This window comes from Bufo gargarizans, chromosome 6 (genome assembly GCF_014858855.1).
Source record: "Bufo gargarizans isolate SCDJY-AF-19 chromosome 6, ASM1485885v1, whole genome shotgun sequence".
In the NCBI taxonomy this organism is placed as follows: Eukaryota; Metazoa; Chordata; class Amphibia; order Anura; family Bufonidae; genus Bufo; species Bufo gargarizans.
The window spans coordinates 96,729,927-96,745,032 of NC_058085.1; the positions used below are offsets into that span (position 1 = coordinate 96,729,927).

The window sequence follows — 15,106 nt, forward strand, 5'->3', positions numbered from 1 at the left end:
GAAATCCACAGATTGGTAAATACCTTGTCCTGGGTGTGCATCTGTGATGGCTGTTTTTCCTGCATCTTTCTGGGTTTTACCTTGGTGCCGTTCGGGGTAGGGGAAAGTATAGGAGGCTGGACCCTAATAGTTTTTATGTGATACTGAGCTTGCCCCGGCCGGTGGCACAGCTCGTTGTTTGAAAAGGCCGCTTGTTCGCGCTCGCACGGAGCGCCGCGTGACATCACGGCAGAAGATACGGTGGACTAGGAGGACCAAAGTTACTCCAACGCGTTTTGAATAGTGCGCTATTCTTCGTCATCCCGTGACGTCACGCGGCGCTCCGTGGGAGCGCGGACAAGCGGCCTTTTCAAACAACGAGCTGTGCTACCGGCCGGGGCAAGCTCAGTATCACATAAAAACTATTAGGGTCCACCAAGGTAAAACCCAGAAAGACGCAGGAAAAACAGCCATCACAGATGCACACCCAGGACAAGGTATTTACCAATCTGTGGATTTCTGTGTTACTGTACACTGCAGACCTTTAAAGTGTCGACAGGCAGGGAAAATAGAGGGGGTACACGTTGCGCAGTACCCAACACATATATTGTACACATCATTTATTTGATTCTCAGCAGTGGCGATACCGTTGCAGTACCACAGCGTCAGTCTAATACAAGTGCAAGCGCTGGTGTATCACAAGTGTTACCTAAATTAGATAATTCTAGATAAGGCCACAAAATCATATCGACTAATCATTATCTTTCCCATGTCTGGTTATGTCATTCGAGTTGCCATTGCTTTCATTCCGAAATGTCAAGGATTTTGAGGCATTTGCAAAAATTCTAGATTTCAATGAAAAAATTATTTTCATTTTTTGGCTTGGATGAAGTTTTTTACTGACTATAGAACACTATTTGTTCTTACCTTGGTAGATTGACATAAGTTGCCAAATATGACCCTAGCAAATGTATCGGACAAACCATTGTCATCAGCAGGAAGAATGCCACGGGCCTGGTACAAATGAGCTCGCAGCTGGAAATAGCGGTAATCTGGAAAATGAAGTGAGACACGTTTATTCATTTGGATTTGGGCATTTTGACACCTCAGAGCCCTACAGTAAATGAAAAATGCATTTCATACATTTTTTTATTTACTTGATGAGACTTTCTTCAAATACTTAAAGTGCACCTGTCACTCCTCTTAATATGTCTCTTTTAGTAATAATAATTCTGGAGCATCTATTTTAATGACAGTATGACATGCCATTCCTTTATTATTCCTATTAGAACCTATGAATTGCTAGCAGTTTGCAGTGAAAGTCCAGATGGGTGATACCCGTCGGGCGTGTGTCTCTACATGGTCTTTGGTGGGTACTACATCTCCTTATGGAGAGTGCCTTAATCGGTGTGAGGAGACTTATAGGCCAGGCAATGCTCCTCTGGAATTCTGGGAAGAAGATATGCAAATGAGCTGTTAGCAAACTCTGCTTATGATGCCACTAGATGTAGGGCAGCTATCCTATGGGTCAATGTTTGACCTTCTAAAGAGTCCTTGGATAATAATTAAACCATCACCTCATCTACAGAGCAGAGAGTACTGGCTCAGGCTCTTTTCACACTGGCGTTAGACTGATCCAGCAGGCTGTTCCGGCTGCCTCTCTGCATGTTTACCGTGCTGCGGCCGCATCTCAGGCCCGTCACCATTATTGTGAATGGGGCTGGAACAGCCTGCCAGACAAGCCTAAGCTGGGTGAGAGGTCTATATCAGGATTTTGGAGGTACTACAGTATATTATATCTTGTGGCATCAGAGGCAGAGCTTGCTAAGAGACCGTTTGCATAACATCTGCACGGTCTGACACTATTTAATCAGTGCTTCCAGTGTCAGACTGTGGAGTGACACATCCCCATCCCTTCATTGCAAACTCCTAGCAATTCATTCCTAAGTTATAGCAGGAATAATAAAAGAATGGCACAACATAGAGTCATAAGAAAAGATGCTCCAGAATTGTTATTACATCGGGAATGCAAGTAGTAACTAAAACACACAAATCAGATAAGGTTACAGCCCAGGCCCTCTATAACTGATCATCTTATCACAACATAACTAATATTTTAGCTTAAATAAACATAACATTGGTATCAGCCACCAAAAGCAAAGTAAATTATACCTAATCCACTAACTATAAATATAATGTTTAATCGCCAGTGATACTAAACACCCATAGTTATGGCACAGCCTCACGTTGAGATTTTTTTATGCAGTTTTTGAAGCCAACATCATGTGTGGATCATAAGAGTAAGGAAAGTTTTAAGGACAGATCCGATTTCTCATTTTTTTATCCTCTCCCTGTTTTGGCATCAAAAACTGCATCAAAACCCCTGAACATTTATATTCATACATCTTATGTTTTCATTTGATGTCACTAAACTGAATTTGCTCTCTTACCATCCCTCTGCAGCAGGACAGGTGGATTTAGGGTTGGAGACTCCACCAGTTGTCCATCTCTTTCATACAGGAGCCTGTAATCCTCGGGTAGATCTGCCGTGCTGTTTTTTGCATATTTAGTCACACCAAGCCACAGATAGAGTTCTGCTTTTGCAAAGATTTCTCCATTGTATGAGCCTGGGATCTGAACATATATAATGAGGTTATTGTCTTGTTTAAATGAAAATTTTATGCCGAGACGTGAACCTCAACATATCTATGGGCATCCTCTGGCTGCAGGGAAAATCCCAGTCTAGATAAATAATGTTTAGTATCTACAGTCGTGGCCAAAGGTTTTGAGAATTACATAAATATTGGAAATTGTAAAAGTTGCTGCTCAAGTTTTTATAATAGCAATTTTGCATATACTCCAGAATGTTATGAAGAGTGATCAGATGAATTGCATAGTCCTTGTTTGCCATGAAAATTAACTTAATCCCCCAAAAAAAACTTTCCACTGCATTTCATTGCTGTCATTAAAGGACCTGCTGAGATCATTTCAGTAATCGTCTTGTTTACTCAGGTGAGAATGTTGACGAGCACAAAGCTGGAGAGCATTATATCAGGCTGATTGGGTTAAAATGGCAGACTTGACCTGTTAAAAGGCGGGTGATGCTTGAAATCATTGTTCTTCCATTGTTAACCATGGTGACCTGCAAAGAAACGCGTGCAGCCATCATTGCGTTGCATAAAAATGGCTTCACAGGCAAGGATATTGTGGCTACTAAGATTGCACCTCAATCAACAATTTCTAGGATCATCAAGAACTTCAAGGAAAGAGGTTCAATTCTTGTTAAGAAGGGTTCAGGGCGTCCAAGAAAGTCCAGCAAGCGCCAGGATCGTCTCCTAAAGAGGATTCAGCTGCGGGATCGGAGTGCCACCAGTGCAGAGCCTGCTCAGAAATGGCAGCAGCCAGGTGTGAGTGCATCTGCACGCACAGTGAGGCGAAGACCTTTTGAAGATGGCCTGGTGTCAAGAAGGGCAGCAAAGAAGCAACTTCTCTCCAAAAAAAACATCAGGGACAGATTGATCTTCTGCAGAAAATATGGTGAATGGACTGCTGAGGACTGGGGCAAAGTCATATTCTCAGATAAAGCCTCTTTCCAATTGTTTGGGGCATAAGGAAAAAGGCTTGTCCGGAGAAGAAAAGGTTAGAGCTACCATCAGTCCTGTGTCATGCCAACAGTAAAGCATCCTGAGACCATTCATGTGTGGGGTTGCTTCTCATGCAAGGGAGTGGGCTCACTCACAATTTTGCCCAAAAACCACAGCCATGAATAAAGAATAGTACCATAACACCCTCCAACAGCAACTTCTTCCAACAATCCAACAACAGTTTGGTGAAGAACAATGCATTTTCCAGCACGATGGAGCACCGTGCCATAAGGAAAAAGTGATAACTAAGTGGCTCGGGGGGGGGGGGGGGGGGCGTGGCCTGACTGCCGATGTAGTAAGACGCATGGCGCAGAGCTCCTGGACAGAATCCTGATATTAATGGTCTACTCACCTCCTGCCTAACTTCAGAGACAGCCGACAGCACACAGAAGCTTCCCTGGACGCCGTGGTGAATCCCGGTATCATTATGACCCGGCAGAAACAGAGGGAGAAGGAGTGCAGAGACGGCGGCACGGACACTCTGTCCAAACAAGATGGCGCCGCACAAGCTGCGAAGCTGTCTGATGTGGCGGTAAAGCTGGGGAGGTTCGCCCGCACCCCAGCCGCTGCGGCTAATGATCCGGAGCCTGAGGCTGAAGTGTCTGATGAGGTGAGGGGAGCGGAGCCTCAGGAGGCAGCCACTTATGCCTCGATTGTAAAGCAAAAGGGGGGTCCAGTATTGCTACCGGAAATGGAGCCCGTCCCTGAACCTACCATTGCGGACATATACAAGATGGTAGCGCAGTGCAGCGCAGCTCTCACGTCCCTGAATGCTAATATGGGAGGCCTCAAGGAGGAAGTTCTACTAATCCGCCAAGATATGCGGCAATTTAAGGAGAGAGTGGGGGAACTCGAGGGTCGCGTCAGCGATATGCAAGATCAATTGCCACCTGTTAAAAGAGACTTGCAGCGAGTTATTCATAATGTGTCGTTACTGATAGCCAAGTCTGATGATCTGGAAAATCGTCTGAGGCGTAATAATGTGCGCTTTATTGGGATACCGGAACGCACTGAAGGTTCGGATCCAGTTTCGTATATGGAAAAATGGCTGGTGGACACTATTGGCAAAGAAAAGTTATCCCCACTTTTTGCAATAGAGCGGGCCCACAGGGTGCCGTTTCGGCCTCCACCTCCAGGAGCGCCTCCAAGACCTCTCCTGATTAAAGTTCTGCACTACAGGGACCGAGATGCCATTCTTAAAGCTGCCAGAGATATTCCTGACATCCAGATTGCTGGTAGCAGAGTCCTGATGTTTCCGGATTTTTCTGCAGAAATTCAGAAAAGGAGGGCGAAATTTCTGGACGTAAAGAGGCGTCTGAGGCTATTGCAATGGCCTTATTCCATGTTATACCCGGCTAAACTTCGGGTTGTGGCAAATGGGTCCACACACATGTTTGAGGATCCGGTTGAAGCATGTCAGTGGCTGGACACTCATGAGAAGGATCAGCGTGGCAACAATACCTGAGGACTTGGTGATATTATTGATAGAACTTTTTCTATTATACTGCTTACTTACTGATAGTTTATACTGCCAGTTATGAATGTATGGTACTCTGTTGTTTCCATATGTGAAAGGGCGGCTATATATCCTGACTCAAAGTCGGTTGTTTTTTCTACTTTGTCTGGATAATTATGGGGCAAGGTAGGAGGATGAGTAGTTTGTTCTTATAGTTATCCAGGTTGATGCGTCACTAAGTGATAGGAAACTACACTTCTGTATTCTTGTGCTTATACCACTAACCGTGGCAGTTAGGTTCGCTTTGTGTGTGTATGGTGTACCCCTATGCATCAGATTTATAACTTACAAAATGTTTAAGAATGTTGGGGGGGGAGGGTGGGATTCTGGGAGCAGGCTCTATCCTTACAATTACCTCAGAGAGGAGGTTTATATGGTTCTATCGGCACTGGCTTTTGTTTCTGCTTTTATATGCTCACGATGTCTTCTGTTAACATAGTTGCCTGGAATGTACGGGGCATGTCACAAGCCTCCAAACGTGCAGCAATATTTCATGCCCTGAAGGATGTACAACCACCTATTGTTTGTTTGTCTGAAACCCATTTGACTGTTGACAGGACGCACTTGGCGCATAGAGCGTGGGTAGGTTATGAATATCACTCTACTCACTCCACACATGCTAGGGGGGTTACCATCCTGGTTCATAGATCTATACCATTTACTGTGTATGAATCATATATTGATGATGGTGGGAGGTTCGTGTGTCTGAGTTGTAATATTTTCCAATTCAGGATTGTTCTAGCGGCGGTGTATGTTCCCCCCCCCCCCATATTCAGCTGAAGTTATGAAGCTGATTATCTCCTTCAAGTCTAAGTTCCCATCAATTCCACTGCTGGCAATAGGGGATTTCAATATGTATCTTGATGGCTCCTTGGATAAATTCCATAATGGGCTGGGAACATGCTCCGCTGCTCCTACTTCTCTGGCACGGCTGTTATCAGAGGTGGATCTATGTGATATATGGAGAACTTTATATCCTACACAATGTCAATTTTCCTGTCATTCCACCACACATGGTTCCTTGTCCAGAATAGACTTGGCTATTGGATCCTTATCTTTAGTGACCTTGACAAAGAGAATTTCGTATCTACCTCGTAGCATATCTGACCATTCTCCATTATTGATAACTTTGGAATTAGGTCCTCAGACACATGCTGTAAGACCTATTTGGCGCCTGAACCCATTCTGGTTGTCAATAGTGGATACTGGTACAGTGATATCTGGGGCTGTGGCTGATTTTTTGACTATTAATATAGGCTCGGCGTCACTAGATGTGGTGTGGGATGCTATGAAGGCATATGTGAGGGGGCTTTATATTAAACAAATCAGCGTTAAGAAATCTAAAAGTCGTGCCCTGGACAAGGAACTCTCAGATCGGGTTACGCATTTAGAGGCCGAATATGTTGAACAGCCCACAGTGGCTGGTGAGCTGCGATGGAAGGAAGCCCAAAAGCTTCTGAAGGAACATATACAGGCTAGAGCAGAGGATAAAAGGTTGTTTACGACCCAAAGATATTTTGCTGAAGGTGAAAGTGCAGGTCATTTGTTAGCTACGATATCTAGGGCTCAGCAGGGTCCTTCCTCTATAACTTAACTTAGGAGAGGGAGTGGACAAATGGTGGTGGGAAATAAGAACATTCTGGAAGAATTCTATGTACACTTTAAAGAGGTTTATAGGTCCAGGCTGGTCGCCACTGATTCCTGTAGATCTAGATATTTGGAAAGTATTGATATACCTGTCCTGTCTGAGGAAAATAGGGCGCTCCTGGAGGAGGATATAACGTTGGAGGAATTAGAAGAGGCGCTAAAGTCTTTGCCTAATGAGAAGGCACTGGGTGGAGACGGTCTCCCTGGGGAATTTTATAAAAAGCATGGGGAACTGCTACTTCCGCACCTGCTTGAAGTATTTAAGTATGCTTTTAGTAATGGTATTTTGCCTTCCTCCATGAGAGAGGCTATAGTTGTAGTAATACCCAAACTAGGTAAAGACCCAGCTTTGGTAGATTCATATAGGCCCATTTCTCTCCTGACGGTTGATGTTAAACTAAGTGGCTCGGGGACCAAAACATTGACATTTTGGGTCCATGGCCTGGAAACTCCCCAGGTCTTAATCCCATTGAGAACTTGTGGTCAATCCTAAAGAGGCCGGTGGACAAACAAAAACCCACTAATTCTGACAAACTCCAAGTAGTGATCATGAAAGAATGGGTTGCTATCAGTCAGGAATTGGCCCAGAAGTTGATTGAGAGCATGCCCAGTCGAATTGCAGAGGTCCAACAGAAGGGCCAACACTGCAAATACTGACTCTTTGCATAAATGTCATGTAATTGTCGATAAAAACCTTTGAAACGTATGACGTGCATGTAATTATATTTCACTACATCACAGAAACAACTGAAACAAAGATCTAAAAGCAGTTTAGCAGCAAACTGTGTGAAAACTAATATTTGTGTCATTCTCAAAACTTTTGGCCACGACTGTACATTGTAGTTAAAGCTTTATTTTTCTGATACCAAGCGTCAAACCCACTTCATATACCAAGATTTAAACAATATATCTGCTCACAAAAACCACTAGAGGGAGCACAGGAGCTTAGTCCCTTTAAGGAGCAGCCTTTTTTCATCCCCACCTTCTGAGCACCATAACTTTATTTTTTATTTTTCCTTCAATGTAGCCATATGAAGTAGTCACTAAGTTAAGTACTGCACTCTGTATTGGCTGGTGCCCGCAAGGACTTTGTAGTCGTAACTCAATAGTAGAAAATTGCGGCACACAGCTTCTTAGACTTAGCAATTATTCAAGGTTTTATTGTATAGTATCACTTTACATCGTTAACATGATCCCGTTACAGTCCCCATATCATAATGGTAGTCACAATCGGTAAGTATGATGACCGAACGTTTCAGCCAGAATGGCCTTCTTCAGCGGTCAAAATCTGGAAGGAATTGTGGTAGGGTGCGCTGACTACCATTATGATATGGGGACTATAACTGGATCATGTTAACGATGTGAAGTGATACTATACAATAAAACTTTGAATAATTGCAAGTCTAAGAAGCTGTGTGGCGCAATTTTCTACTAATGTAGCCATATGAAGACTTGTTTAATGGCACTTTGCAGAATTAGAAATCTAAATTGTGAAAAATACTAGGTCTAAAAGATAGAAATAGTTTTCAGATCCATACGACTATTTTTTCACCTTGAAATATATTGTAGAGATTTTGCCGCAGTCCTTCCCTTTCTCTTCTTCTACTATGGAGTAGAGGATATTTTGAGCTTGGATTCGTGCATATGCCACTCTCTTGTTATTGCTGAACATCCATATGAGTACATCTGGAAGTGTGCACTGTGGCTGTAAAACAAAGAAATGATGGTGTCAACCTTATGTTAGAGGAAAAACTCTACATTGTGCATGCGGTTGTTGGAGAATGTATTCTGTCATTGAAGTGTACACTGTTGTATGATGGGTAAAACTGTAACACGCTGTAAGCTGAAAAAATACATACGTCCAACCAGTTCAGCCTACTACCCTGCAGTGTTGATCCAAGCAAGACCCCCGTTCCCCAATGAGCTAATTTTCCTCATCTTATGGGGGGAAAAAAATAATCTCTGCTCCAAATCTGTGTAATTCCCCGGGTCAACAACCCTTCTCCAGAAATCTAGTAACTATAACCTGTAATATTTTTACCCTTCAGAAATACATCCAGGCCCCTTTTGAACTCTTTTAGTGAATTCACCATCACCACCTCCTCAGGCAGAGAGTTCCATAGTCTCACTGCTCTTGCAGTAAGGCTATGTTCAACTCTCAAATTGAACTCCAGTATTCTGTTCCAGCAGGAGAACAGACTACCGGAATTCACCACATTTGGCACAGCTGGACACAGCCTTGCACTGCTGGATCCCCATTCACTATAATGTGAATAGTGATGAGCAAAGCAAGCTTCAGATGCTACATCAGAAGTTGCTTCGTTCAAAACTTTGGATTAATACTGTACCACTTTAGAACTTGAAACCGAACTCGGCTGTGGTTCCGACTGGTACCTCCCAACCGAGTTCGGTTTCAAGTTTCAAAGTGGTTTTCCACTTTAGAAATCAACTACCGAAGTTATTCAATGAAGTCACGTGTGACTTCACGAATAACTGACTTCGGTTCATTGGAGACGGATCTCCGTACAGTATTAAATTCGAAGTTTAGCATCTGAAGCTCGCTTCGCTCATCACTAAATGGGATCCGACAGGGATGACGTTCGTTTTGCGACATTAATGCCAGCTTTCAGCCAGACAAAAAGTCCTGTCTGTCTGAAAGTTTGATAAATGTTTCTCATACCCATGTCAATTATTATTTGTTTCAGTTCCAGTGATGACATTATAATAAGATATTGCACCTAAAAATAAAACTATTTTTTTCCAAAAACATTTAGGTTTTCCATGAACATTCACAACCAATGTTTAAAAGCTCTAATCCTTACATGTCGCAATGCTAATAAGCCATTAAAAGTACAATCTCCAGGGTTGGTTATACTGCTGTACAAATATGCCACTGCTGGGTAAAATCAATATGAACATTTATGCTGCAAATCTCTGAGCAAACTCACATGCACAACACCAATAGCTCACACGTACGTTCAGTTTACAATACAGATTCAATGAAAGCAAATAGTTCAAAGCTAGGACAGTGTGTCCTAACCTACTAGTTAAAGGTAAATGTACCTCTTTAGCCAAGAATCTGACTTTTTCGAGAATTTTCTTGGCATTATTAATCTTCTCCTTCACATTGTGCTTGGTCACTTTCCGACTTGCTCTCAGTGCTTGCTTTGCATAGAGACTCTAAAGCGTAAATAATATATTAAATAACATTACTTAAAAATAATTTTGAGAACCCTTCATAATTTTCTATATAAATTTAACCTAAGACGGCATCACATTTTCAAGTCTTAACCCTTTTCAGGACCTTTGGATTTTCTGTATTTGGTGGCGGTTTTTGCAGGAAAAGTTGTACTTTCTAATATCACCTTTTAATAATGCATACAATGTACTGCGAAGCTGAAAAAAACGTACAAATGGGGTTAAATTGGGAAAAAAAGAGCAATTCCACCACAGTTTTATGGGTTTAGTTTCTACTGCGTTCCCTATGCAGCAAAACTGACCTGTTACCCTCATTCTATGGGTCATTATGATTATGGTAATACCACAGTTATATCGTTTTCTTTGCATTTTAATACTGGTTGGAAAAAAACTTTGGACAATTTTTTTTTCTCTGCATCACCAAATTCTGACCTACATAATTTGTTAATAAGAATGGTGTGAAGGCTTCTTTTTGCAGGACAACCTTTATTTTTTATTTATCCATTTTGGAGTGTGTATGCCTTTTTGATAGATTTTTATAGAATTTTATTGGAAGGTGAAGTGCTGGAAAAATAGCAAATCGGCCATTTTAATATTTTTTTTTTATTATGACATTCACCATACAGGAAAAATATGAATACATTTTATTTGTACAGGCATTTTATACAGTCAGACACAATTCTAACATTTTTGGCTCTGTATGCCACCACAATGGATTTCAAATGAAACGAACAAGATACGCTTTAACTGCAGACTATTAGACTTAATTCAAGGGTATTTACATCCAAATCAGGTGAACGGTGTAGGAATTACAACAGTTTGCATATGTGCCTCCCACTTCTTAAGGGACCAAAAGTAATGGGACAATTGGCTTATCAGCTGTTCCATGGCCAGGTGTGTGTTATTCCCTCATTATCCCAATTAGAATGAGCAGACAAAAAGTCCAGAGTTCATTTCAAGTGTGCTATTTGCATTTGGAATATGTTGCTGTCAACTCTCAAGATCAGATCCAAAGAGCTGTCACTATCAGTGATGCAAGCCATCATTAGGCTGAAAAAACAAAATAAACCCATCAGAAAGATAGCAAAAACATCAGACGTGGCCAAAACAACTGTTTGGAACATTCTTAAAAAGAAGGAATGCACCGGTGAGCTCAGCAACACCAAAAGACCTGGAAGACCCTGGAAAACAACTGTGGTGGATGACCGAAGAATTCTTTCCCTGGTGAAGAAAACACTCTTCACAACTTTTTGCCAGATCAAAAACACTCTCCAGCAGGTAGGTGTATGTGTGTCAAAGTCAACAATCAAGAGAAGACTTCACCAGAGTAAATACAGAGGGTTCACCACAAGAGGTAAACCATTGGTGAGCCTCAAAAACAGGAATGCCAGGTTAGAGTTTGCCAAATGACATCTAAAAAAGCATTCGCAGTTCTGGAACAACATCCTATGGACAGATGAGACCAAGATCAACTTGCACCACAGTGATGGGAAGAGAAGAGTATGGAGAAGGAAAGGAACTGCTCATGATCCTAAGCATACCACCTCATCAGTGAAGCATGGTGGTGGTAGTGTCATGGCGTGGGCATGAATGGCTGCCAATGGAACAGTGAGACGGGACGGAACTGCAGGCTTGGGGGAGGTCTGGCATGAGGGGTTTTGTGGGGCGAGGGCTGGGGTTAGGTTAGGGTTAATGAGGACGTAAGGTGGGGAGTGGCTAGAGAAGGGACGTGGGCCGAGGTTTTAAATAGAAAGGAGGGCGGTGAAACGTGCGCCATTTTAGGAAGAGCAGGAGACGGCATCTTCTTGCAGCAGCATCGCATACTGCCATGTCTGAAGCAGTGGAGGCGATGCTGCGACGATTGCGGGAAGCAGCGGATTCCAAGGGCCCCGGGTGGCTGGAGCAGCAGGGCTGCTATGTTGGGGGGGGGGGGCAAAGGCGGGTACATCTAAACCCCAATTTACCACCTCGGGTCTGGCGCCATGTCAGGAGCCCCTCAGGGGACCCTTCACGCCTGGAGGTTTCCAGCCTTACCTCCCCTGCTGCCTCCCAGCTTGGGAGGAATCCACGTGTCTGGCGGGACTCAGCGGTGTCAGGGGGACAACTTCCCAGCCCACGGCAGCGGCATACATGGATTCAGGACCGATTTCTGCGGGATCCTCTTCCGTTAGAGGGAGGAGGAGGCCTGCTCTGCGGGGGAGTAGTGGCAGCAGCAGAGACGACAGTGGGGCTGCGCAGGCAGGTAACGGTGCCCTGCGCAGGCCTTCACAGGATGAGCCCCTAGTAGTGGCATACGAGGCTGTGCCTGGCGGAGCCAGGAGTGGGTGCAGGCCTCACCAAGACCAGCGTCATTCAGAGGAGGAGGACGAGGTTGCTCTGGCAGGGTCCCGTTATTAGGGCAGGCCTCCTGGGCGTGAAGATTTGGTGGTGGAACCAAAGGCTGGTAGGTAGGCTGCGCATCTTGGCGGAAGGGATGTACGCAGGCCTCTTTTGGAGGATGGACAGCTTGAGGCTGGTCCTGACGGCCTAGATGTGAGGGAGCTTTCCAGAGTCTCGTTCAACACGCCCAGCGTGGCCACAGCTGGGGTGCCGTCTGCTTCTGAAGCAAGTGACCAAGCGAGGACCGTGCTGGTTGATCCAGGATCCGTGCGACAGGAATCAGGACCTTCGGCTGCTGGGTTCACAGCACCCGGGCAGCTAGGTGAGACATCCATGGGATCATTGCTATCTATACTCCATGGGTCAGGCAGTTTAGGTGGGAGCAATAGTACTATTATTGGTGGTTTGGGACGCTTTCTATGTGGCCTAGCCGGGGTCAGTCCGGATGGGGGGGTTAAGTACGGCCCCCTTACAAGCATGGGGATTGGGGATGGGGGGTTGCAATGTGCGTACACCCACTAGTGGAGGGGTGGCGGGGTCAGTGTCTGTACAAACGCAGGCAGGGGGGGACGAGGATAGGCCCAGGTTGGATGATGCTGCAAAAGGGCAAGTGTATGTGTGTTTTGAGGGTCCCCTCGGAGCACACTTGAAGCCTGAAGTGCGAGAAAAGATTTGGCGGGGAGAATATGTAGAAATGATAAGCGTAGTTTTTGGCTTATCCCGCGGACATTTGGTAATTGGCTGCATGCGTGATTGGGGAAAAGTCTCCCGATTGCTGTTCCTCCCCTTTTTTGTTACCTGGACACAATTGGGGAAGCTTATCGGGTGTACGGGGGTTCTGGGTGGTTACGGTATGACGAACAATTCAATCAAAGAAAAGCAGTCCGCCCTACCATGAGATGGGACCATAAGGATATAGCTTTATGGATGAGAGTGACGGCACCTGGAAGGACTGGTCAGTCCTTTCGGAGTGAGTCAGGGGGAGCGGCCCAGTCCTCGGGGACCGCGCCAGTCAGCGACGAAGCCTCTCCAAGTGAAACATACGTCGAGGTGCAGCCTTTGGTCACACACTCTGGGTCCAGCATATCATGGGTAATACATGTTTTGTTGTTTTGCTCAGTTAGTTGTTACATTTCTTTTTATATCTCTATTACCACCTGCACTTGGCACACTTGCCTCTGTCTGTATTGTACAGTTCAATGGCTATGTGCATATCTTATGCAGCCATCCCAGGTTTTTGGGTGGGCTAGTTTGCCTTGTGCTATTTGTACATTTTTTCATTTATCTTTCTGTGCATGCAACATACATGCCAATACATGTTAATTTGAGTGAACCTACATTTCTCACAATTTTCATGCTGATGTATACCTAGGGCTGTGACATATTTTTCCCTGCCAGTTGGGTGTTTGGGAGAGAGGTTGTATCTGACCTCCTTACATGAGGTCTCCCCCCCCCCCCCTCCTGTACACTTGTGCCTTATGTTTAATATATTGTTTGTTATGTGATCATGTCTCAATAAATTACATATATTTTATATGTGTGTCTCACACTTTTCTTTGGGGTTATTGGTTTTGTTTTTGGGTTGGTTCAGGCTGTAATTGACTGCAAAGGATTTGCAAGCAAGTATTAAAAAGTGAAAGTTTGAATTATGATTATTATTCTGTCCCATTACTTTTGGTCCCTTAACAAGTGAGAGGCACATATGCAAACTGTTGTAATTTCTACACCGTTCACCTGATTTGGATGTAAATACCCTCAAATTAAAGCTTACAGTCTGCAGTTAAGCACGTCTTGTTCATTTCATTTCAAATCCATTGTGGTGATGTATAGAATTGTGTCGATGTCCCAATATTTATGGACCTGACTGTATATCTATCTATCTATATATATATATATATATATATATATTTTTTTTTTTTTTTACTTTTTGTTACACTTTTATTAAGCCTTCTTAAGGGTCTTTGATATTCAATCCTTAGATCACTTGTCATTTACACTGCAATGAATTAATATTACAGTGTGAGCCACTTGCCTTATTCTCCCATAGAGCACTGTCACCTGTAGGGCTCAACAGGAACTGTGGAACATCACGTTTATGAGTCAAAGGGTCTAGCTGCAGTTCAGCCCCATAGAAGTAAGGAGGGCTGAGCGCGATACCCAGAACAGCCGCTATACAGCTAATACGCGGGGGTCCCGATGTCAGATCCCACCAGTCCCATACTGATCCAGAGGATAGGTCATCAGATAAAAAGTGTTTTGAAAACCTCTTTAACATCCATATGTTTGGAATTTAATAATCATTGAATGCATAAGGAGATTGTCACGGATGGTGTAAAAGAAAACAAGAAGTTACAAATAAGGATCCGACTGGCTTGATCCAAAACTAAGGAACAAAAGGGTGACTGTATGACACCTGAAAACCCTATAATAGTGAGGGGACACGACCACCGGCTCCCTACACTTAATACGGAGGGAGTCAGGGTCACCTAGGATCAAGCAAAAAGGAAAACACAAATCAATGAACAGACTTATCTGTAGAAGTGTCACGGCGGGCGTGCACTCAGACTCACAGATAACCCACCAACCAGGCTCTGGGCGAGAGACAGGGGAAGGGTCACCTCCTAGCTAATCCCTGACCTCTTTCCCTGCACTGCTCAGCCCACATGCAGACCTTAAAGGTAGGTATGATGTGTCCTCGTGCCTGAGCTGGCAAAACCCTAAATTCCCTGAGATGGTGAAGAGG

At 44.0% G+C, this 15,106-nt stretch overlaps 1 protein-coding gene across 1 annotated transcript in view; it reads right to left on the reverse strand.

The window, feature by feature from the left end:
- Positions 1-15,106, reverse strand: part of LOC122941984 (fer-1-like protein 4) — a 196,319-nt gene that overhangs the window by 97,733 nt on the left and 83,480 nt on the right. Inside the window, 4 exon segments of the mRNA XM_044299480.1 lie at positions 907-1,031; positions 2,430-2,613; positions 8,339-8,491; positions 9,850-9,966. Of these exon segments, the coding sequence (XP_044155415.1) occupies positions 907-1,031; positions 2,430-2,613; positions 8,339-8,491; positions 9,850-9,966 (579 nt within the window).